We start from the raw sequence: 26,063 nt of genomic DNA, 5'->3' as shown, positions 1-26,063 counted from the left end.
TATTCCCTAAAGACTTAAAAAGAGCATGCTACAGGGACACTGCTGCATCGATGTTCATAGCAGCACAATTCACGATAGCAAGATTGTGGAACCAACCTAGATGCCCTTCAATAGATGAATTGATAAAAAAATGTGGCATTTATACACAATGGAGTATTACTCTGCATTAAGAAACGACAAAATCATAGAATTTGGAGGGAAATGGATGGCATTAGAGCAGATTATGCTAAGTGAAGCTAGTCAATCGTTAAAAAACAAATACCAAATGACCCCTTTGATATAAGGGGAGTAAACAAGGACAGGGTAGGGACGAAGAGCTTGAGAAGAAGATTTACATTAAACAGGGATGAGAGGTGGGAGGGAAAGGGAGTGAGAAGGGAAATCGCATGGAAATGGAAGGCGACCCTCAGGGTTATACAAAATGATATATAAGAGGAAAGGAGGGGTAAGACAAGATAATACAAATGGAAGAAATGATTTACAGTAGAAGGGGTAGAGAGAGAAAAGGGGAGGGGAGGGGAGGGGAGGGGGGATAGTAGAGAATAGGACTGACAGCAGAATACATCAGACACTAGAAAGGCAATATGTCAATCAATGGAAGGGTAACTGATGTGATACAGCAATCTGTATACGGGGTAAAGTTGGGAGTTCATAACCCGCTTGAATCAAACTGTGAAATATGATGTATTAAGAACTGTATAATGTTTTGAACGACCAACAATAAAAAAGAAAAAAAAAAAAGAATGTGTCAGATGAACAAGATTCCTTTCCCTTAGTCCAACACTTTAGAGATTTTCGACCTGGAAACAAGGCCTGAGGGTGGTGAGCTAGCAGCAAAGTCTGACGGGAGGTGGGAACTCAGGTTTCCCTGCCACCTCTCCTAAAGATGAGGAGAAGGAATGGCCCAACAGAGAGCTGAAGAAGTTTAGGCTGTTTATAAAGTTGGATTATATCCTCAAAGGAGGGCTAGTGCTTTAGTTAATAGGTCTTCTCTTCTAAAACATGAAATAAGCTTCTGAAACATGTCCAGGAAACAAGGTACTAGGAGAAATCCTGGGTCAGAGCAGGCCCGCCACCAGGATGCACCTGCACCTGCACTGACGTTTGGACAGTCTTTGTCTCTTTAGCTCATTATTGGAAAGACGATAGACCAAGGTGGGGGAGGGTAATAAGAAGACCCATTAAAATAAAAGGGAAGAATGGCCCAGAGAAGATGAATTTAAAATAACCCAAAGCGAAATGAGCAAACTCAGCCCAGTAACTTCACAGACTTTAGAAAGATACCTGCTTCTCTCTTCCCACGTCATGGCCCAGATTTGAGATGGTGCTGTGACTCATGTGTCTTGCAAAGAGAACTTGGTGCACCTGGAGGTCTTAATCAGGTGTCTCGTCTCAACACAGCATCAGTTTGAATCCCTAACTTCCATCCACTTATTAAGAGAGTCTCATCCCAGCCACATAGATTAACCTGCCTGTTACCCTCGGACCCCTGTCTCCTCCTGTCTTCAGCATCCCACCCTCAGTGGGCTATTTTCTTCCTCCTTTCTTCTTCCTTCCCCTCCCTGCTCTTTCTCCATTGCTGCTGGGGTGCAAGGGAGAAGGGAGAGGTGTTCCCTTAAAGGCAGGTCACCAGGCCTCTGTCTTTCAGTGGATCATTTCTGCTGATGGATGTGGCATGTGGTCTACAGAAAGGCTCCTCCAGACAGCTGTGCTCGCTGCTGCCCTCTGTGGAGCCTTGCTCTGGGCTTTCTGTTGCCTGCACCTTGCTTCATGCGCCCTGGCTGCCCTGCAGGAGCGCATCTGAATCCCCAGAACCTCGGTCTCTTCTCTCCTCCATGACCTTGCCTGGTCCACCTTCCTTTAGGGAACCTTAAACCTGAGGGAGTACAGTATTGCTCATTAGGTCTGACTGTACAGCTGTGTCACCTCCCCCTGTGCTCCTGCAGCCCGGGCAAGTCCCCAGCTCAGAACCTGAGCAGACAGCCAGCTGGGGAAAGAAAGAAAAGACAGACTCCTTCTCTTCTCCTCCTCCTCCCCTCTCCTCTTCCTCCCCCCTCCTCCCCCCTCCTCCTCCTCCTCCTTCTCCTCCTCCTCCTCCCACTCTTTGCTGTCTCTTACAAACTACAAGGCTCCTCCCATCCCTATACCCAGTCTTCCCTAGTGTGGATTCTCTCCCAGTTCTCCTGTTAGACATCTCAATAGACAAGGCTGCGAAATTAGGGAGGTCGCCATGGCTATTACAGAGACCATAAAGAGACAATGAGGTGATAGTTCTCTATAAACATCTGGGCTTATTATTTTTTGTATTTTTATGATATTTTTAGTTGTAGATGGACTTAATACTATCTATCTATCTATCTACCTACCTACCTACCTATCTATCTATCTATTCATCCATCTATCCATCTATTTATCTATTTATGGGGGGGTACCAGGGATTGAACTCCAGAGTACTCGACCACTGAGCCACATCCCAGCCCTATTTTGTATTTCATTTAAAGACAGGGTCTCACTGAGTTGCTTAGCACCTCACTTTTCTGAGGCTGGCTTTGAACTCACAATCCTCCTGTCTCAGCCTCCTGAGCCTCTGGGATTACAGGCATGCGCCACCACCAGCTTATTTATTTAATTTTATTTATTTAACTCACACGGGCTAGGCAACAGCTCTACCTATCAGCTATAACACCAGCCCCCTGGGCCCTTTTTGACCTTGGTCCTGGTAATCACCCACTCATTTTCTCCTGGAGCAGTATAGCTGCTGATGTCTCTGTTCAGTGACCACTGGGTCCCATTTGGCACCTCCCGTGGAACTGCCATGATAATTTCTGAGGCCTCCCTGCCCTTGGGAGGAGGCCTTCTGCCAGGCCAGCCCTGATCTCTAGGCCTTGGGGAAACCTGCTAAGGCTGGTGAGTGCTGTGACTCGTTGAGAAGCAAGTGAGGAGAGAAGAGCTAACCGGACAGGGAACCAAGTCCCAAGGGCCGTGAGGAGGCACAAGAGCAAAGGAGACCTGTGTGGCAGGGAGGGGCGCCAGGGAGTCACCAGGCCCAGGCAGCCTTGCCTCTGTGTCCCTGCTCACTTACCTTCAAGCAAAATGGTGCCTGATCACCAGCACTGGGTGCCTCCCGATGCCTCGTCTCTGTTGCTTCTCCTTGTTTGAAAGGACCATGATTGTGACTTCCCCCACACTGATGCGTACCTGGGTGGCATCCTATCTGTGCTCTTCAGCTGTAACTCTGCCTCATCCTGCTAGCAATCTTGTGTTCCTATTATCTCCTCTGCCAAGGGTGACACGTGGCCCTTTCTGCTTCAAGTGCTGGCCCTGTAGCTCTGGTTCTGCCTCTTTAAACATACTTCACATGTGAAGGACCAAGCCTTCAATAAAAAATGATTAAAGTGTGTTGGGCTATCTTCTCCTCTTGCTCAGCGCAGCCCTGGCTCTGAGGTGCTCCCTGTGGACCACAGTCGGCACCCTGCATGTTCCTGCAGGTTGTCATCTCCAAGAAGCTTCAACCCCCCCCAGAGAGCTGACTCCTCCACAGAGACCTAGCTATCTACCCCACCCCATTCCTGGCCCCTTCCTCCTCCCAGCCTGAGAATGTGGCCTAAGCATGATGAGGCCAGGTGTCTCCCTGGAAACTGGTCTTCCAGCTCTGCTCACGTTATTGCCTGCCTTTCAGCTTCCCCTCACTGACGACAGCAAGTCTCAAAAGGTGGACAGCTGATACACATGCAGCAGAGTATGTACAAAGATTTCGTCCATCAAACTAAAACATTTTATATTTAACTATTAGAGATTTCTCTCATTAATATTTGCAACAGATGCTAATAATAACTCATATTAACTTAACCATTTGATCTGTGCTGGCTGTCCATCTGGATTCTCTCTGCAGGGATATGGGGTCACTGTGCCATTTTATAGTCTGTTAGAGGTTCAGAGAGGTAAAGCAACTTGCTCAAGGTCAAGGTCATGGAACCAGAAAGTAGTACAGCAGCCAGGGTTCAAATGCAGGCAGCTTAGCCATCAGCTGAATGGCATGTTGTCTACTGATACCTAGAAACTGAATATAGGCTCTCTTTCAAAAAATGTGGAACAATTTATGGTGAAGGAAGAGAAGAAATCATTCAAAGGCAATCAACTGAGAAGATAGATAGCAGCTTCTCTTGAACTATATGAGGCAGAAAGAATCAAGAATAAAGCAGAAATTATGAAGCACTTTAAGTGTAGTAGACAAGAACAAGTCTCAATTTTTTTAACATATGAAATGTTCTAAATTGTTCTGAGTAAAATCAAAATTGTGGGGGAGGGAAAAGTGTGCATATTTTATACACAAAGATCAATTTCTATGTTATAGTTAAAGAAAGATACTGTCAATTTGGAAGAAAACACTATCAAGGATATACGACACCACAAGCATGCACACACACACACACACACACACAAAGAAACCCCCACAGAGGAGAAAACTCCAAGGGACAGCATCCTTCAATCTACTTACCAGGTCTCAGTGGGTATGCCTTAGATTATATTTTTATGGAAAATTCTGACTTCACTGTAAGAAGTAGGCAGCTTTCCCTGATTCCACAAGGCTGGATTTCAAGTATTTTGTAAATCCTCTACAGCTGTGGATGTGCCTTTCCATACTTATAACCCAGGGTATTATAATGCCCTGTTGCCTTTAAAAAAAGATTCCACTGAGGGCCTGGTTTATGTTATCTTTTCTTAATTGCCACTCGATATGAAAAGTTCATTTCTTTAATAATAAAAATCTTTACAGGAGCTGGGATGATATAGCAAATATGAAGAAGCGACTTGGAGAGAGGAAAATACAGTCAGGATTGGTTTTGTAGGGCCAAGGTCCTTGTACTGGAACAGTGGAAGTTCATAACGTAAGATCTTCATTCCTTCAGCTGCCTTTATTATACTGAGGCTCATTTTTCATGAAACAAAAAGGGACCAGGTCAAACCCTAAATGGAATCTTTTGTGTGTGTACTGGGGATTGAACCCAGAAGCATTCTGCCTCTGTGCTACCTCCCCAACCATTTAACAATTTTATTTGGAGAAAAGTTTTCACTAAGTTGCTGAGGCTGGCCTGGAGCTTGGATCCTCCAGCCTCAACCCTGTGAGCAATCAGGATTACAGGCATGAACCACCACCTTGGGCCCTAAATTAAGTCCTCATCACTGGTGATCAGTGACCACTTCTGTCATAAAGAAGAGACTATAGTCAACCCTTCCCACAGGCAATGTCATATATCATGACTGAGATCTGAAAAAAGGCACATTGTTTAAGTGAATGAAAACATCTTTTAACTAAAAAATTTTTTTTAAATTATTCAAATATTTAAAATTTTTATCAAATAAAATTATAATTAAATTTGATTGATTGGCCAATGTGTAATTAAGTAAAATATTTTTAAAATTAAAAAAGTTAAGATTATCCCTTTGGGTCACTCAAAAATGTGGAAATATTTTTCATTCTCTAAATATTTTTCATTCATACCTCGAATGCTGTCATTTAGGTAACCATTGGTGTGTGTGTGTGTGTGTGTGTGTGTGTGTGTGTGTGTGTGTGTGTGTCCTGGCTCGCACATAACTCTCAGGTGTGAACGTGAGTGTCCCTCTACCTGCCTAGTCCACCGTTTTCATCAGAAGAAATGAGAAGAAATAGCATAAAAAAGCTGAAATGATCACAATCCATGAAAGGCACTTAGCATTATCCCCAATCAATGAGATGCTCTTAATATTCTCACCTGAGCAGAAGTTCCCAGAGAAAAGAAGAAAGGATTTGTGAAAGTGTCCAGAAGTTACCTATGTTGAGGCACCCCCGAAAAGCCCCCTGCAGTCCGTACACATAAGCCACTTGCCTGGTCTAACAATTCCTCTGAAACTCAATTTACCGTGACATTGCCAACAATGTAGGAGACAGTGTGGACGGCAGGCATTGTTCACACACCAGTGACATCTATCCACCCTAATGGTGCCTCTGCCCATTAACACAGGTGGACCCGCTTACAGATCAGATGGCCACTGTCCATGAAAAGGAGCCGCACACATGTGGCGTGTTTGTGATCAGAACCTAGCCCCCTCTTCACCTCTCCGGCTTCCTACAACCTCTTTTAAATTTTCTTTAGCTGCTCGGCTTCAGATCTCATCTCTTTCCACCTCTGACTCATTGCTTATGTGACGTCCTCCAATCACACTGGCTGATCTGTGCTAATTGCTAAATGTCCGACTCTGGGTCAGGACGACCCATGGAATGCAAACTTCACCTAAGTCACTAGAGACTATCAAGCTGGACCCTACCTGGCTCTCTCTCCTGAACCCAGAAGCATTCTATTTATGCCGTTTTTTTCCTGCATTTCTCCTCATTTCTTCTGATGAAAACAGCAGGTAGAGGAAGACCCACTCACACCTGAGAGTTGTGGGTGAGCCAGGACACACACACGCACCCCGGTTTCCTAAATGGCAACATTCGAGGTAATGTGTCTCTTAGAGACTGAAAAATATTTCCACATTTTTAAGTGACCAAAAGGGATTATTTTAATTTTTAAAAAATAATTTACTTAAACACACATTTGAATTCTGGGAGGTGCATCTGGAGGCTCTCAAACCCCAGTTCACTAGGCCACGAGGAGAAGTTAGGACTGGGCTTTCGTCGATGATTTACGGCAGTGAATTCTCTACTTTGTACCTATAAGATCCAGCATCATTTTGAACAAAACTGAATTTCTTGGCTTCATTATATGAAATCTGTACAAAGCACTGTAATAAGGAACGAGCAAGGCATGATTTATGGCCTCCACATATAGGAGATTTAATTTTGCCTTTTGCTCAATGGCCTATCCATTGTGTGAGCAGAGTCAATACCAATAATGAAATGTAGACTGAAGGGCTAAATCAATCCAATAAAACGCAATAGAAAGACTAGAGGACTGAGTAAATTTGGAAAGGCTAGTGCCTGCAAGATTAGTATTTGGACAACAGGTAATTACGAAAATCAATACCTGTGTATGAAAACATGACAGGCAGCCATCCGTCACAAACAGAGAACCCATTACGAATAGTCTGGGCTCTGAGTAGGGATGAGAGAACAGAACAGGTCTGGAGGATTCTTATCAGAGTTTTGCATGCATGTACACCTCCCCATGTGACTGAGGGTGGACAGGAAGGAAAGCTCTGGGCTGCTTGTTCTGGGTTTTATTTAGGCCCTTTGCACATCTCTGATCTTTGATCTCATGCTTTCCATTTGATATCAGGCATGCCCCTAGTCCTACACCACCCTTGCCTTCCCTCACCCCAGCCTCATAGGTACCAGGAACCATCATCATGGAGCCAGTAATCTATCAGGTGCAGTGAGGAGGGCTGGGATAATTTGAACCACTACTTAAGGGTCAGCTGTTGGCAGGCACTCCAAATAATAAGAGGTAATACAGATGACCTGGAGGGGACCCACAACAAAGTAAAAATAAGTACACACTGATATACGCAGACACACAGATGCACGCACAGAGATGACATATATATACACACATGTGCACACATATATTCTAAAGGTAAAATAGCTTCAGTGTCTTAACTAGGTTCCTGTGATGATGAGTGGATGTTCCACCACTAAGCAGTCTGCAGACACCAAGTCCCTTAATCCCCTCAAAGGTATCCACATCTCTGTTTTAAAGGTAAGAGGCTCCAGTAGACAACATTGGTTTGTTCCAGGTACTGATGAGCAGGGGGTCCAGCGTGGGAAGCTGCCTCTGTCTGATGTGATGTATGTGCCCCTTCACCGAACAGCCTCCGTGAACCACAGGGCATTGAGGGTAATTCCAGTGTGGCCACAAGTAAGTCTACAGCCAGGTGCCAGCCAGCATCGCTATTGAGGCCTCCATGCCTAGGCTGTGAGCCCAGAGCACATACAGAGTCAGTTAGGAAGCCTCTTCAAACTACCCTGAACCATGACGCCTGTACGGCCAGACCAGGCGATCCCTTGTGATAAAGTTTTGCCAGATGCAGTGGTGCACGCATGCAATCTCAGTACTTGGGAAGCTGAAGAGAATTCTCTAGTTCAAGACCAGCCTCAGCAACTTAGCAAGACCCTGTCTCAGAATAAAAACGTTAGAAAGGACTAGGAGACAGCTCCGTGGTAAACACCCCTGATTCCTGGAATTCCAACAATCCTTTCTGTCTGCTGCCCTTCATCTGAACAAGCTGATAGGAAGAATCGCCCTCCACACAAGGCCCCGTCCACAAGAGAGAATCCATTGCCTACCACCCCAGGATCTCAAGCCAGACCCTCTCCAGAACTCTCTCAAGCCATTTTTTGGAGTGATTGGCAGCGATTCTGGAAAGCCTCACCATGTGGGTAGCCCACCTTCTTGGTGTGAGAGTGATCTTGGCAGTCTCAACGCTGGAACCACAATTTGAGTGGGATCCAGCTCACTTGCAGGTGGACACCACCACACTCCTGAGTCAACCTCAGGCCAACAGTGGACGGAACGCTTTTCTGGGCTCTGAGACACTGTCCAGGTTGCATTCTTCAGAACCTTACACGCTGGTGTATGATGCCCTCATCAGAAGTCTGTCCTTCAGTTTGTGTGGCTCCTTGGTTTTCTATTCAAATGACTAAGATGAGTTCCACTGGGGATGGGAGTCACATGACTTTGATGACTTTTTAAGGTCATTTTAACAGTAGGTATTTTTTCACATTTTAAATTTGCCTTAGGTGGGCAATATTTTCTCTGAATCTAAATTTGGCAGAATTCACACTTAGGGCTGGGTAGTTCTGGGTTCTTCCCTGTGAATTATAGGACATTTTGCAGCATCCCTGACTTCTACCCAGTAGAGACCAGTGGCATCACCACACCTTCCTCCAGTTGTGACAACCAAAATTGTCCCCAGACAGCAAATGAAACTGGGGAGAAAAATCACACCTGGTTGAACACCACTGCTCCACATTCATTCAAAAAAGAAATATGACTTTTCTGATAAGAATGGGCATGAACCAAGTCCTCTGTAGTCCCAGAGGAAGACAGGGAAAAAAGATGAAAAGCTGCTGGGCTATATATATCCCAATGCGAGCAAGCAAAATCTATGATAAATTGCAATTATATCTTCAAATCTCTTCTTTCCCCTCTTAAACTAATTTAGACTCATCCTCAAAATTGCTTACATGCTATGGAGATGACTCATTATGGCTTATAAAATCTTTTTATAAAAAATTGATTACTCAGCTGCTTGTATGCAAATTCTTTTCCCTTATCTGAAAAAAATCAGAGTTGCAGTGACCACAGTGATTTTCCAGAAATAATCACACACTGCAGTGTGCTATGCACTATAGAGTGTTCCCAAAGAACAGGGCATGTTAACAATCATTTATGTGATGGACACAGACAATAGTCTCTTTAATGCATCACATATATCCATATTATATCTGCTGTTACCTTTGTAAATGGCTTCAAAATGCTTGTTTATAAGACAAAGCCATTTTATTGCCTAACATCCTCGTTCTTTCAATGAGTTCTCCAAGAAGGATAGGCCATAGCTCCTCATATTGATTGCAATTTGAGGAGATAGCAATTGATGCTTTGTCATTTTTTTAGGGCTTAGAGGCAGAGATGACTCCAGAGATGGAATTCAGAAGAGGAAGGCACATCACACCCACATGTGCCATTGGTAACCTAGCCTCTGCTACTCCTGGCATGCATCCTTGGTCTTCTATACCTCAGTATTCTAATGCTGGAAGAAAGGAATGATGATTCTGTCTTAAAGAGAGATCTAAACCTGAGAACACAACTTTAGTTTAACTGACGTCTTTTCCCATTGACATTTCTCTAAAAGATTCTGAATACTTACTCATCTGACACCTTTCATTTGAGAATCCAAGTAGTGCTTACCTCAGCTTTAATTTTATTGTCTCCAAAACAGAGGTGTTGTAAATAGGCTGCAGCATTAGACTGGACTGAAGGAAACTGATGTTGCAACATCTGGATCACTTCGGGCAGTTCTGGGTCTCTCCATCCAAATTCTCTGAACAAAAGGAAGGCAGGAGAACATGAGGATGAGCCCTCTAGACTGTGGCATCTGGTTAGCACACTGATGAATTGTACATACTAGTTTACACAGAAATACTTCGCAATTGTTGTTCTGGTTTCCTTACACATAGACACATCTAAGAGAGTATCCTGAAAAGATCAACTCATGTAAATAGTTTTTAAGTGCATCCATACACATTGATTATATAAGATTCTAGACACATAGAGCTGGGTATGGTGGTGCACGACTGTAATCCCAGCAACTTGGCAGGCTAAAGTAGGAGGATCACAAGTTCAAAGCTGGCCTCAACAATTTAGTGAGGTTCTTAGTGACTTAGCATGACCCTGTCTCAAAATTGAAAACAAAAAGGGCTGGGGATGTGGCTTAGTGGTCAAGTGCCCCTGGGTTCAATCCCTAGAACTTAAAAGGAAAAAAAAGATTACATGTACATACATACCTATGTGTGTGTATATATATATACACACACACACACACACACACATATATATATGAAGTTAAATGTATCAACTCAAGTTCCACATTTATAAAGATTATGATTATGAAAAATTACAAGATGACCCATGATCATATTAATATAGACACTTTTTAAAATTGGCTTAAGTGGATACTTTGTAGAGATCACTTTTTCCTAGTATATTATTTAAAAAAAAACCTGAGGCATGGCATTTATCTAAATTTTCAGATATGAGAAAATATAATTCATGATAGTAGGTGATGCTGATATCATCATTATTTTCACTTTCGTGGTTGTTGTTTTTATAAACTTACTTTAAAAGAATAGAAGAAAAAAAACAAGGGAGAGAATTAAATTACAGTAGATGGGGTAGAGAGAGAAGATGGGAGGGGAGGGAGGATAGTAGAGGATAGGAAAGGTAGCAGAATACAACAGTTACTAATATGGCATTATGTAAAAATGTGGATGTGTAACCGATGTGATTCTGCAATCTGCATTTGGGGTAAAAATGGGAGTTCATAACCCACTTGAATATAAAGTATGAAATATGATATGTCAAGAGCTATGTAATGTTTTGAACAACCAATTAAAAAAATAGAAGAGCTTTAGTCCTGAAAAAAGTAGACAAAAATTTTTTTTAAAAAAAAGATAAAACATAGACATATTCCCTTAATGCTTTTTTGGGGACAAAAGTACAAAAACCAAAATGACATTTTAAGAGGAAATTATCTATTTAAATACATTGATGTATTCACAAAATGTTAATACTTTTATGTACTAAATATTCTTTTCCTGAGTCCTCCTTCTTACATCTGACCTACTCCAAAAATGTATTTTTTAATTTAAACTTAAAGAATATGCTTTAATATCCTAAATCAGAAGGGATATTGTACCATTGTCCAAATGAATATTCTTTTTTTGAAATCTCTCAGCTCAACCAGTTAGATCACAATGCTGACAGGACCAACTCTATGGATTCTATTCTTGAAGCAGAAAATCAATTTTTAACTGAGAAATAAAAAAGCAACCTCTGAGACCACAGATAAAAACTTGACCCCACAAGGCACAGAAGGGTGCTATTTATCTGAAAGATGGGCTGCAGGAGGAATGAGATGGCTGTGCAGCATCTACTCCTACTCCTCGTGAAAGAACTCAAAAGCATGCGTCCTACTGATGCCAGGTCAGCGCTGTCATCTGCACGGAGAAGTCATGAAAAATAGGATGGAAAGGAACAGACAAAGGTTAAAAGTTTCCTCATAGGTTCTAACCTGTTCTCTTTATCTTTCCTTTATCACAACTGGTAGAGCTGTCAAGAAAACCCTGAAACGTGTTGGTGCTTGCTTTACTGAAGACACTATGAAATGGGAAGGCTTTTGAAGTGGCTTTGCTTTTATTGGAAAGACAAAGCATTTGATTTCATGTGCACTGACTATTCAATAAATCTACATACCATCGGAGGCAGATACATGCGCATTCTCAACAAGACACATAGCACAATACTACATTTGCTGGGAAACACATATAAGTGACTGCTGATGCTGAATCCTTCTTTATATTTGATCACAGTAGAAAACCATTATAGACTAAATATATGAAGCTGGCTCTTCTTTCAAATTAAATTTCCTTTTGTTGCACGATCCCAAACCACCTCTGCAATATGGAGATAGCATGGTCCTTCTCCTGAAAGTAGCCCTCTAGAATTCTATGCCTTGCAAATCACATCAAAATCTGCAGGGCAGCTACAAACTTAAGACAATGGGTGGCCAAGATGAATTCAGTAAGTTTAGGCTATTGGGAAGTGATTAGTGAAGAACTTATTTCAGTCTATTTTATTAACCAGGTGGTAATTGATTGCTCTATTAGACAAAGGCTCATGGAACCTACCTTTTGAACAAGAGCTTCAGGGGAGAAGACTTAGAGACTTTTTAAACACATGCATACAATGTAAACATGTGTATCCACACATCACTCCCCAAAATTCATATGGGACTGATGAACATTCCTAAGAATCATGAATCCAGAAGAGATCCAAGCTCCCTACTGATAGGTCAGAAGGAACTTGGCACCAGCTTAACCCCTCTTCTAGCCACAAACCTCTGGAATCCCAAGCACCCACCCATCCCTGTTTCTACCTCCACAGACCTAGTTCTAACTGTCAGTCACCTCCCACCTCACTGCCCTTCCCACTGTCATCTAACCATACACAAATGAACTTGGCTATCTCCATTTCCTGCTTCATACCCTAGGTGGCTCCCAGCATTCCTGGTAAAGGGACAGGAGGTCCCCTTGGCCTTCTACATTGCATCCCAGCTCTCTGTGCTGGTTACCCTGGAGACAGGTGGGCATCACTCTCTCCTGCCTCAGTTCCTTGGATCCTGTAGGAGGATGATCTCAGGATTTGGCATCAGAAAAACTGGAAAAGAGTTCAGAACTTGAACATCTGTCTTTAACTCTTATATCTTGTAAATATGGGACAGTCCCCTAGTCTTTGTTGACTTTGGCTTCCATAGATGAAATAGAGAGTAACAGCATAATCTAATAACAGAGTAATATCACAGAGAATAATAGCACTGTTCTCACGGAAGACACCATCAATTGGTAAGTGCTTAGTAAACTATTCAGAGCTAGATATATTCTAGTAATTGTAACGCTAAGATTGCTACAGGGATATATTTTTCTTTTGTAATTTATGTAATACCATCTAATTTTCTAAGAACCTCCCTTTTTATTGGCATGTATCCCTTTGGACATTATGCTTATGTGAAGAAACAGAAGTGAAAAGAGAAAGATTGCTTTTGCTTGTAGCAACATTTGCCATTTTGAAACTATTTTCTTTCTTGCTATTCCCTCAGAGGCAGGGTGGGTTAATGGGAAAGGTTTTCTGGATGGAGCCAGACCTGGTTAGAACCCTGCTGACCCATCAACTTTCTCTGCAGCCATGGGCTCAAGTCTGTCCAGCTTGCCCCTGAGCCTCCACTGGTCAGAATGCGGTGGGGAGTACTTGCCACATAGGTGCACTTGGAGTCCATCTGCCTCCCTGAAATCGTAATTCCTGCTCTGGTATATGGTGGGAGATCAGCAATAACAGGCACAGAAGGCACACAGTGTAGGCTCTCTAGAAATGACAGGTGTTACATATAACCAGACAAAGAAAAGGAGAATAAGAAGCAAGAAGCATCTATAATTTTCTAAGAAGCTGAACTCGACACTCATTTGTTACTGGGCTTCACTTCAGAATGTTAATGGAACCGGAGAATATGCAAATGTAACCTTTTCTTCATTAAAACTTGTCACATAGACCAACAATATTGTGACTAAACCCTCACTCATATATGGACTGTCTGAGCTGTTAAAATCACAACGCTTAGCACAGAGCTAAATAGCAAACAGTTTGAAGTTCTTTACAAAGTTAGACTGGGACTGAAACCAAAGAGTTGGAGGACTGTCATAACATTTGATTAAGTTTCCCCAAGGAAAAGAGTGTAGAGACACCCAGGGTCCTCACAAATTCAAACTTTGGTTTTCGACATAGCTTCATGTCAGAGGGGACACTGCTCACTTTGAATGCAACCTGAATAACTCCCACTGGGAGCCTGACTGTATGGAAGTTTTATAAAAGTGTGGAAATCTTAATCATTCATGAACTTTTGAACTTTTTTGAAGTTTTAAAGACCGTACTGACTTTGACATTCAAATCTAGAGCTATGAAGATAGGCTGCTTTGTTTTTTATGCTGCTTGTTGATTAAGTTGGAAGGGCTGAAGGGTGCTAGATACATACATACATATATATATATATATATATATATATATAAAAGGATTTTTAAAATAATAAAAAGAAGATACATCAACCCAAAAGAACTTATCCAATGATACACACATGAAAGCACTAATGTCTCAACCCTCATTCCTGGATAGTTTATAATACAAAACATATAGGATAAAGTTAATCACATTTTTTAAAAGTATTTGCTTTTTTTTTTAAGAGAGAGAGGGGGAGGGGAGGGAGAATTTTTTTAATATTTATTTTTTAGTTTTCAGTGGAGACAACATCTTTATTTTATTTTATGTGGTGCTGAGGATCGAACCCAGCACCCCACGCATGCCAGGTGAGCACGTTACCGCTTGAGCCACATCCCCAGCCCAAGTCTTTGCTTTTATATAAACAGTAGCACCAGAATTAGGACTATCTAGAAAGTGAGTTCAATTGTTATATGGCTTTTAGACAGAAAGGGCTTTCTTCAGGCTTTCCCTGTTGAGTTAGATGGAATTCCCTGAACCGCATCATAAGCATTATTCATTCCACCAAGCCTTATGGGGCCAACCTCATGATGGAGCTGCCACTGTGCTCCATGGACATGTGCCCGGCTCATGAGGCACCTTCAAGTCACCTGCCAGTAGGAGAGAAATTAACAGAGAAGAAAAGGAACTAGTACTTTTGGCTCAGTGAAAGGACAGAATCCCACTGGAAAGTCAGGAGGGAGAGATCCAGGATGCTCTGCACCTGCCCTATGTTTGGTCTCTGGTCAGAATATGTGGGAGGCTGGACAATCACCCCACATGACCCATGTCCTAATCCCTGGTATTGTGAGTGTTGTCTTGTCTGGCAGATGTGACCACATGAAGGGTCCTGAGATGGGAGATCATCCTGGATCATCCAATGGGCCCTACATGCCATCACAAGCATCCTTCAAACTGGACACGGGTGGAGGCAGTGAAACAGGGAAGTGAGAGGGGAGGCTGCTGTCTCTGCAGATAGAGGAAGGAGTAGGAGCCAGGAAGGCAGTAGTCTGGAAGCTGAAGGAGGAAAGGGGATGGACCTCCCTCTGGAAGCTCTGCAGGCAGCAGGGCACTAGTGACAGTCACCTTGTGTGGCACAGAGTACCCGAGTTCAGACTTCTGATGCACAGAATTAGCAGGAGTAAAAGTGTGTTGTTTTAACCCAGTAATTTTGTGTTAGCTTGTAAAAGCAGCTGCAGGAAACTAATGCAGAAGACCACCCACTGCCAAGACCTAGCTTCTTGGCCTCCTCCTCAATTCCAGGTCTGAGAGTCTCTCGTGTGACATCTGTTTACCAGGCATTCTGTTCTGTTGATTTACTCTGACTTCCTGGCCACTGTCTATAAATCTATGTATTTGAAAATGTAACATCCATGATCTGCATCTGGCTCCCATAGGGCCCAGGAGCCTCTACTTCTTGCCATGTTCCTACCACCCCTGCCTGCTGTGCCCAAGGATCCAGCCACAGTCCGCCCACTCCACCTGCCAGTGTTTATGGGGCAGCCACTGTGCCTTCCCACCAGGACACAGCATTGAACAGAGCAAATGTTCCCACCTTTGGAGAACTTACTTTCAGATGGGAATTGGTAATTAATTGTTAAAAGAGAAAAACAGATTACTTCTCAGGTCGTACTAAGTGAAGAGCAGGGTGAATAATGTCCCCCTTAGAATCCTATTGTATTTGGAAGTAGATTTGCAGACATAACTAAAGATTGAGACAAGACTACACAGGATTGAAATGGTCCTAGGTACAAAAAGAGTGTCTTTTTGTAAAAGACAAATAGGAAGAGAGGGAAGAAGGTGGTATACAGATGGAGGTGGAGACTGGGGACAGGCAACGGCAAGCCAAGAAACACTAAGGCTACCTGGCAACACAAGAATCTAGGAGGAGGCTTGGATGGAGCCTCTCTCAAGCCTCCAGAAGGAACCAACTCTCCAACATTGTGATTTCAGGTTTCTGATTATCAAGCCCTCAGAAGCAGATTTCTGTTACTTGAAGGTGTTCAGCTGTTACAAGGTTATGGCTGCCACAGGAAACTCACTTAATGTGACGGGAAAAACAGCCTGGAGACCAGGACAATCAAAGAGAACAGAGTGTCCTGGGAAGCAAAGAGTTTGGGTACAATTTGCAGGGTGAGCCATCAGGGTTTGGATGGGTGCGTGTGAAGGATGAGAAAAGGGGGCTCTTGGAGACCCACTGAGAACCCTCCTTCCTCCCCACACATAAGGGTGTCTTCTGTCACTCATCTCAGACGCAGCTTGGACCAGTGGGGCAGGTGGGGCAGGCTAGGCCACCTTTTGGAGACTAGGACCTTTTATTTCAGAATAAGGAGGAATGATTTGAACCAGCAAGTTTTCTACTGGCTGCTGAAGTGGAGAGAGACAAACAGTAAAATGATGACAAAATTGGTTCCTTTGAACTATTGTGGGTACTAAGTGTCTGGAAATAGTCTCTGCCAAGCAATGGGCTTCTTCTCTGGATTCAATCTAGAAGAAGTTGAAGAGGAAAAATAATGTACCATGATTAGCCAAAAGTTATGATATTAGTTAGCATTTGAAATTACATGTAATTTAAACATCAATGAATTGCTGCTTCTATTGAAGACATAAATATTTTAAAAGATGATTAGGACAAAGGATATTATCAGTTATATCATAACACCTATGTAGTGTCAATTAACTTTAAAGTACTATTTATTTATTCATTAAGGCTACTAGATGTTTCAAGAAAAATATGGTACACAAGGAAAAATTAATAATACATGTACATAAGAATGGAGTTGCTCTGATTGAACAGGTTCTTTTTGGTGGCAATAGCCCAAGGGAAAAGATTGCAAATTAGTACCCATAAAATTTACCTTGTAAAACATAATGACTTTATGGAAAATGCTTATATTCTATAACTATGTACCTATTTTAAAATTAATAGCCCATATTGTTTCTTAGAAAAGCACCTAGATGTGTGGACCCAGAGTGGGAACTGGAAGGAAAGAATTTGATACTCAGGACATTAAGGTTAGAAGGACAGGGTCTAAGGATGTTTGATCTACAGCTTTTAGTCTGTCGATATCAGGAGAAGATCAGGATTATACCTCCAGGTTAGATTAAGAATTTGAGAAAAAGTAACAAAGGCCCAGGTCACTTCTAACATTTTTTATGCATATTTGGATATGCATATGTATCTGTGTGCTTATGAGTACATGTGTATATATATACATATATATGTGTATCTGTGTGCTAACGCGCACACGTATGTATATGATGTGCTTGCATCTATATATGTGTATATATTTACAAATCTGTGTGCATGCATACATACACAAAATTGTACAATGCACATACACATATATTTTACATAGGTAATAGGGTGGTATTTGGAAAGAGTAAACTTCAAAAGCAAGTTTCTAGCCATGTCAATGCCAGGGAATCAAGAATAGGATTTGGCTTAAATTAAGTGATCTCGGGCAGATTCAGGCGTGAAGGGCTGTGTTCAGCATAGGTTACCAGGATGTGGGGGAAAGTCTATGACTAAGTATCTTCAAAAATCTTATGTTTCTAGGAGGAGGGAAGAACAGAGCCCTGCTCAACCCGTGGTGGACAGAGAAACGGCAGTCATGCTGGCCAGGCTTGGGAGTTGTGTGGTCATTTTTTTGTGGTGTGGATGACATTGTTTTGTCTATATTCAAAGATGCTTATGGAGAGTGGAGACTTTGTTAGGTTCCATCATGGATGCAGGACCTTGCCTGTGGTTCATGAGAGGTGAAGTGCTCAGGTTCAACAGGAGGGAGCCCGGGTCTGACAGATGCCTGCCGGGTGGGCTGCCAGGCCTTGCTCTTCCCGACTCACACCTGGGTGTGAGGCCACCCTGTGAAGCCATCAGGGGCACATTGGAAGGGAAAGGAAAATGCTGAAGAGAAACTTCCCATTCTAAGGCTTACTGCTTCTGCAGAAGGGTCATTCTAGGGCAAAAATCGTGTTCTAAATCTTTTTAACAAAACTACAAGTTAAACAGGAAGAAGAAAAGGAATTGAACCAGTTGATTTGTCGCCAAGAGCTCACATGCTCTAACTCTGTGTCCTTACAGCCTGAAATCTCCCAGAGAGCAAGTCTGACACTCAGTGAATCACCTGAAGAATGACCTCATGGATCACGTGGTTCTAACCAGGGATCCATTAGGAATGGGAGGGAAGCTTATTGAGTAGTGGTTGTGTTTAGTTGCTAAAATAAGAGGAAAAATAAGACACCACAATTCCACAATTAGGCCTATAGTAACTAGTGCCCCTGTCAATCATAAGGCGAAAGCAGCCCTCTAAGTGCACTACTCCATGTTGCTCTTAAAGGAATCCTAAGGAAGATGGAAATTCTTTCTCATATATATATTCTTTTTGGCACTGGGCACTGGGGATTGAACACAGGGGCGCTTTATCACTGAGCCACATCCCCAGCCCTATTTTATATTTTACATAGAGACAGGGTCTCACTGAGCTGCTTAGCACCTTGCTTTTGCTGAATCTGGCTTTGAACTTAGAATCCTCCTGCCTCGGGCTCCCCAGCCACTGGGATTACAGGCATGTGCCATCACGCCTGGCGTATTTTTCCTTTTGAGACAGGGTCCCACTAAGTTGCTGAGGCTGGCCTCAAACTTGCAATCCTCCTGCTGCATCCTCTCGAGTCGCTGAGATTACAAGTATGCACTAACATGTTCAGCTCATCAGTACTCTCAATATAAGAAAAAAGAAAAACAAGTACAATGTCTGAATAGCTATTCACGTTTACTTCTCATTATTAGCATGAAGTACAAGGGAATTCCATGGGTGTTTCTTTTACCTTATTTCACAGTACATTTGATATAAAACTATTAACTTATTTCCATCTTACTGTCTGGATTTTTCCAAATGTAAAATACGGACATTGTTTTCACTCTTCAGTTTGAATAAAACAACCAACAATGGATACTCATTAGCAGTCCCTGCAGACCATGGATCAAAGGGGTGTCAAAAGGCCAACTGTATACACTCATCCTAGATGATTCTATAGCTGGGCAGCTGAATACATTGGCCAGCTTCTTTGTAAAATGTAATAATAATAATAATAACAATAATAATAAAAAATTCATTTCAAGATGATGATATCCAATTACCTTTAACTTGGACCTGTTGATAAAGTTTTAGATGAGGCTTTTATTACATTGTGTGTGGCTAACTCACAGTAAATGGTCATGACTTATTTGAAAATTAACTAAAAAAAGTTTTCAATGAATTTAAAAACATTTTCTCCTATTGTTGCCACAAACCTCTATAATTTGAAATGGGCAGGGGGGTAGACAAGGCAAATGGAAGAGGTTTGACTATAGGAACAAGAGCCAATGGTAGATAAATAGAAGTTTACTTATGCAAATAACCAAAGATACATTATTTCTATTACCTTTTCACTAATTATGAATGATAGTTTCTGTGATGGAGCTGTAGCTCACATGTGTAAGGACTTGGGTTCAATCGCTATCTCCACAAAAAAGAAAAAAAGGTAGTTTCTTCATTAAAGCATTTTTTCAATACACAAGAAATACACTGTTTTAAATTCTGTCTACATGGTAGCAAACCAAAGCCACTAGGAAAAAAACCCCAGAATTTGGATCTTTAAGAATGATAATTCAATATTTAATTATTATACAAATATATGTTTTTAAACAAAATTTTCTTTCTTTCTTTTCTTTTCTTTTTATTTCCTTTTTCCTTTAGTAAGAAGTAACTGAATAATTCTCAATACTTAACTTTATAGAGTTCAAAAAGTTCTCAAACTGTGTTGGTTCACAGGGCCCTTTGCTATAAATGTTTCACAGTGTCCCTGGAACAAAAGAAATAACTGACAGTCCCATTCACTAAGTGATTAGATCCAATGACTTTAGAATTATCTATGCCCTGACCATTTGTGTTTTGGGGCACCAGGCAACTTCTCAAACACCGGATTCAGAAAATGCCATCTTCATTTTGTCTCCTTTATTGACATGTTTTACTTTTAATCACAGAAACCTCTGAAAATCCAGGTCTGCAGACTTATAAAGTCATCAGGGGGAATGTTGGACAACAGGATTTTGAAGCTGAACTTAAACTCATGCTTCAGTTGGTGTCCAGCAGACTTTGTTCTATTTCCCTCTAAAATTTAAAGTCTCCCTGGGAGCTCCTCTGAGTTTGCTGTGTGGCCAGGGGTCCTTGGTGTGTAACTGGGAAACAGCAGTGAGCGAATGTTTTTAACAGTAGCTGTGACTTGAACCTGAATGGGAAACTGCAGCATAATGATCAGATATTGGTGGAAGGGCAGATGGTTCAGACATGAATCGAAGTTTGTTGGGTAGTTGAAATTCAGGATTTCAATTAAGCAACTCAGTAAATCAGATGAACCTAAACATCTGTCATTTGGGGAAATAAAGTATCACTCTAACAGTTTTCTTTTGTAGGTGTTTCAAAATGTATCATTCTGTGACTATGAAAGAACTAAATACTAGCAATGTATTTATTGTTAAATATTTTATATTTACAATATAAAAATACAAAGTAATTTAGGGAAAATATCCACATTTAAAGTCACTTTCGCCCTCCTTTTCTATTTTACCTGGGCAAGGGCATAGTACAATGGGATCATGAAACATGACGAAAAGTACCACTTTAGAGCCATGCTATCACTGAAAACACCTATTTTATATATTCAGCATGCTCCTCACTGTATGAAATTGCTGTTGATGTCTTCACCATTGCATTTGACCTTAAGGGATCTTCCTTACCACCCATTTCTTGCCCTTTCTCCCCAGCCTTTCTTGGGCTGCTATGTAAGGTTTAAACTGCAGAAGAGAGAATCACATGAGGGACTAAGAGCCAGAGAAAGCAAATGAATATAGTGATGGGAAACTCTGCTCTTGGATGAATGTAACAAGCAGTTTTTTGTAGACGTGACTGTGCTGGCTGGAATGATCCAAAGTTGGAAGAATGCAATACTTCCTCTCTACCTCTAGAGACAATTAGAGATTTCATTTATCAGAGTGATTATCTGAGGTGCATACTACTACTTTACAAAAAGCACTGACATAACTTCCTTTCATGCAGAAGTAAGTCGACATAGTGAAGACCTTGTTCTTATTGAGCACATCCTTTGTTCCTAGGAACTGCCTCTGTGCCTTACCCATTTCTGATCACCACTCCTATTGAGGTAGAGTGTTAATATGCCCATTTTACAGATGTAGCTGCTGTAGCACAGAGTCTATCAGCACTTTCCCTAAGGTCCATAAATAAAAAAGTGTTGGAGGCAGAATTAATATGCAGACAGACACTTCAGAGTCCCCACTCATAGTCAGGAGCTCACTGTCTCATCACACCATGGTTGTTATTAGTTTTGAAAGCTATTACAGGTTTGGGAGAAGAACAAATGTGGACCTCTCAGAAATTTCATGAGGATAAGGTAAAACTCATCTGATTCATGACTAACACCATGTCTACTCCATATCTTTCAAATGTAATTGTTTTCTCTTTTTAAATCAAGAGTTGTGTGATTTCTAAAAAATCAGTAACTCACACAACAACGTTGTATATTGTTGACTTTTATAAACCACTAATTGCAAAAAAACCCTCTAATATAATAGACATGCTTATAATTTTAGGTAATTGCCTCTAAGAATTATGGGGTCCAGAATCAGGTAATGGAAGAGAGAATAAAAGGTCCCACTTGGAGAAATATCCATGCCCTCAACCAATTCCTCAGATATTATCCTTTTCTTGTCCTTCATGATCCAGTCTCTAAATTGTGCTTGGCTTTACCCACAGCCCATTTCTTGAAATTTCTTCCAAATTTTGATCTATAATTCTCTGGTTTTTGTAGTTCACCTACCATTCAATTAATAACTATGATATACAAACAAAATATACCTTAGCTACCTATTTCAATAAAGAGTTTTTATTTGTTGATGCAAAGAATAAAGTCTTCCAGATACAATAACTTTTCCTAATTTATTTTCTTCTAATAATCTTAGTGTTCTCCTGTTTTAAAGTCTTCCAAAAGGGACTTGAAAGGCCAAACAAATTCTGCAGAATGAACTTAAAACAAGTGTTCTCTTTATATATAAAACATTTATTTTCCTGTACTCCCAATATATACATTTATTTCTATTTATTTCCCTGGTATAATATATTACATTGCCTTGAAATTATGTAGTATTTTCTATTAAAATCCACTGTGGTGACATCGAGTAGATACTCTGAAAACAACAGCTGTCTGATCATCAAATCTAGCAAGCTATCTGGGTTTTAAAAATTTACACAAATCATCCCAGTGTTAATGTACTTGACCTTAGTATTTGCACAATAAATGTCGGTTGTCAATTCACTATCTGGACAACAGCTCTGTGAGTTTGGTTCTATGATTACTTCTACCTCTGTCCAGATACAATGTAGTGGTTGGACAAGAGGGAGTGCATTGAACACTGTTCCTGGCTTCCACAAGACATCGAGCAAACTCAACCTTTTCAGAACACTTCAGGCAATGTTTTGACTCCATTTGAGTAAATATGAGGGGTGCATACGCTCAGAGGCAAGGGCTCAGAGAACGTTCTTCTTCTACTTGGTCAGAGGAAATTCATGTTTCCTAGAAGAACATTCGGATTTGTCCTATGTCAGTGGATGTCAAAGTTACAAAGCAGAAAACTCAGCCTAGACTTACTTTTTTAACAAGGAGAAGTGTGAAATCTATAAAATATTTCACTGAGTTGAGAGAGCAATTATGACTCATATTGGCAAATACTTGGGATTGATTAGAATATTCTGCACATTTTGTAACCCAGAACAATATGTGAGTGGCATTGTGTTAGGTCACGTGGACTACCAATTCAATCCCACATCTTTATTTCTCTGAGTACCAAGTGATCTGGGTTGTTGTTACTATTTTAAAAATCTGATTCTAAGGGATGTCAGAGCTTTAAGTTCAGGAGTACAGGGTTGAACACTTTCCCTTCATCTCTTATGACATGTGTCATCTGCGAGTTTTTTTCTAAATATCCCTTGACCTATTTATGTTTTAAATCTTTAGAGTAGCTGGGATTTTAAGTTTTCTGCCTATTGTGTGAGTTAATACTTCCTTTGTAGTGAAATAGAAGAAGGGAAAGGAAGATTTGCATTAAAAACACAAGGGGAAAAAAACCCAAACTAAATCTTACTTCCCAAAGGGTGTCAGCACATTTCAGCTACAGAAAGGGCTCCTCAGGCCTCAGCTGTACTGGGGCTCAGCCAACGGAACCCCCAAAATGAAAACCTCAGAGGCAGCCTCGGAAGCAGGCTTTCTCTTTGACTTTCTCTTACACTCTTTTCACCCCCTCATATCCCCCTAAGACAAATGGAGAAATTAGATTTTCCCTTTTCCAAGGCATGTCATAGAAACCAGACCCCGTTGACCCTAAAGCCAGCCATATAACCAAAAGATATTACTAGAGCTTTCTTTCACTTTTCTGCCTAAGAGCTGGTCATAAAGAAACCCTCTGGTCTACTTTGAGAGTAGGTCAGAGGAGCCCATTTCTGTAGGGGTCCTGCCTCCTGCCCTACAGGACGGGAAGCTACACAGAGAGGCCAAGAAGAACTGAGCCCACAGGCCTGGCTGGGTTCCCACTCTGCCTGTTCCATTAGCGTGGCCACTTGGTGCCGTCATATGTCACCACGGCTGTCTCTGCTTTATCCAACCCAAGCATAAAAGCAGAAAGTTCACCTGGGGCTTTGGGTGTTTAACGTGAAGGCTCCCACACCACCTTAAACTATGGTCGAATAAACGTGCCATGCTCCTCTTTTGTCAGCCAGTGCAGCCAAGACCCTTTATGTTGAGCAAGGAAAGGATCGTCCCTTCTTTGTCCCTACAGCTCCTATCTGCAATCGCTGGGCCCCAGCGACCTCCAAACATCATTCTCAGAGATCAGACTTTGCACTCGCTGGCTTGACACAGCAGCCAGCCAGGACTTGACACAGGCCCACGTGTGACACAGAAGCATACTGGAACCCGAGCATTTCCCCTTGTTCATCGAGCAGCTCGGAAAGTTTCAGATATTTTTGTGAAAAATACTTTCTTGGAACTAAAATCATCAGAATATTGTAACATAAAGGCAAACCTCAGTCTTGCCTCATTTTTAAAATTTCTTTGACTTGCAAAACCCATAAAGTTGCCATGACCCTAAAGGTTACCCAGTCTAGCAGGATGCTGGTGAGGGGAGGGGTTATCTTGGGACAAGACAAACATTTACAAGGGACTGTTTTCTCATTAATCTACTGGGGGAAAGTTACTGGGAATAAAAGAATGACTTACAAGTTCCTTCGAACATCCAGGCACACGGCTGTCAACTCGCTTTCCGTAATCCATAATATTCTCATGGCTGAGCTGTGGGTCTCGTTTCTCATGCTCTGAACACTGTGATACTATTCTAACGGCTCTTCACTCCAGGCTGTGCTGCTTCACTCTGTCCTGCACAGCATGCCAGGGCTAGGCCTCTCCAGACAATTCCCAGCATCTCGGTGACCTCCCAGCAACCCCACTCACACTGTCACTCACAGAGCTCGGATCCACCACAGACTCATATTCTGGCCTCTGCCTCCTTTTCCAATTGCACTGTCACTCTGTGTGCCCTTCTTTGCAAGCCCTGTGTGCACGCCCAACTATACACAGCTCCCAACCCAGGCCAAGCCATGTTCTCTCACTTGTCCCTTTGTAACATGCCCCAACCCCACTCCAGTGGCACTTGAAAAAGTCCTTTCCAGATGGCACAGAAGTTGACACTATTGCCAGGGAATATTAGTATCCAAACATAGACTTAAAGTATCACTTGTGGGTCAGACTGTTCTGCAGAGAACCCTGGCTGGTTCCTGACCACACAGGACCTTCCCTGGCCTCTCCTGTGGCAAGCAAGCAGCCTCCATAGCTTCTCACACCGAAACTTCACACTTACGGTATAGTCGGGCAACGATGGTTTCCTCACCAGGCAGTGAAGTCCAGCAGGCAGGGATCACGTCATTTTTAACTCATTACTGTGTATTCAGCATCTAGCACATGGCTTTCACATAGTAGGCACTTGAAGAACAAGTAAAACTATTCCAGGGTGGAAAAATCTCAAAGCTAAAAACAACTATGATGCTAGAAAGTATACATGTAATATAGTCAGTGCTGCTTGTTCTCTTGCTGGTTGTACCTCCCAGACCCCATTTGTTCATTTATTCACCAAACACTAAAGGATTGACAATGAAGCAGAGTGAATCATCAAGGTCACTGGCTCCAGGACCTAGTGAATGAGAGGATGAGGTGGGTTTAGAAGGGGCAACCTCAGGTTGAGGCAGGGTTTCTCAGACTCAGCACCACAAACATTTTGGGTCACGTAATTCTTGGTTGGAGACAAGAGCTGCCCTGTGTTAGGACAAGTTTAACAGTAGCTCTGGTCTCTACCAATCAGGTGCCAATAGCATCCTGTCTGCTTACATCATGCCAACTAAAAATGCCTGCAGCTATTGCCCGATGTCCCCTGGGGTGGGGGACTCATCCCTATTTGAGAACCACTGGTGTGAAGTCACAATTCTGAAGCAGAGAGACCAAGGTGCAGGACACCTAGCACCTCTGATCATATCAGATAGGCCTCTGTTCTCTTACTTCTTTCTGATGAAAGAGCCAAACAATGGAGAGGCTTTCTTACACTGAGCTTTCAGTGAGTTTGGGTCTAGAATCATGGTGCAAAGGACAGAGTGGGAGAGGGAGTGAGTGACAACCTTTGGGTTC

At 41.9% G+C, this 26,063-nt stretch overlaps 1 protein-coding gene across 12 annotated transcripts in view; it reads right to left on the bottom strand.

Annotated features, from left to right (window-relative positions):
- The window catches only part of Ctnnd2 (catenin delta 2), an 849,641-nt gene that overhangs the window by 234,755 nt on the left and 588,823 nt on the right, over positions 1–26,063 (bottom strand). For all 12 annotated transcript variants that reach the window (XM_078018082.1, XM_078018095.1, XM_078018091.1 and 9 more), the window contains one exon: positions 9,891–10,023. In XM_078018082.1, the coding sequence (XP_077874208.1) occupies positions 9,891–10,023 (133 nt within the window). The remainder of the gene's footprint in view (positions 1–9,890; positions 10,024–26,063) is intronic.

Source organism: Ictidomys tridecemlineatus, chromosome 1, assembly GCF_052094955.1.
Source record: "Ictidomys tridecemlineatus isolate mIctTri1 chromosome 1, mIctTri1.hap1, whole genome shotgun sequence".
Taxonomy (NCBI): domain Eukaryota; kingdom Metazoa; phylum Chordata; class Mammalia; order Rodentia; family Sciuridae; genus Ictidomys; species Ictidomys tridecemlineatus.
The sequence above is the reverse complement of the archived record's forward strand: the minus strand, read 5'-3'. Positions and strand labels throughout refer to the sequence as shown.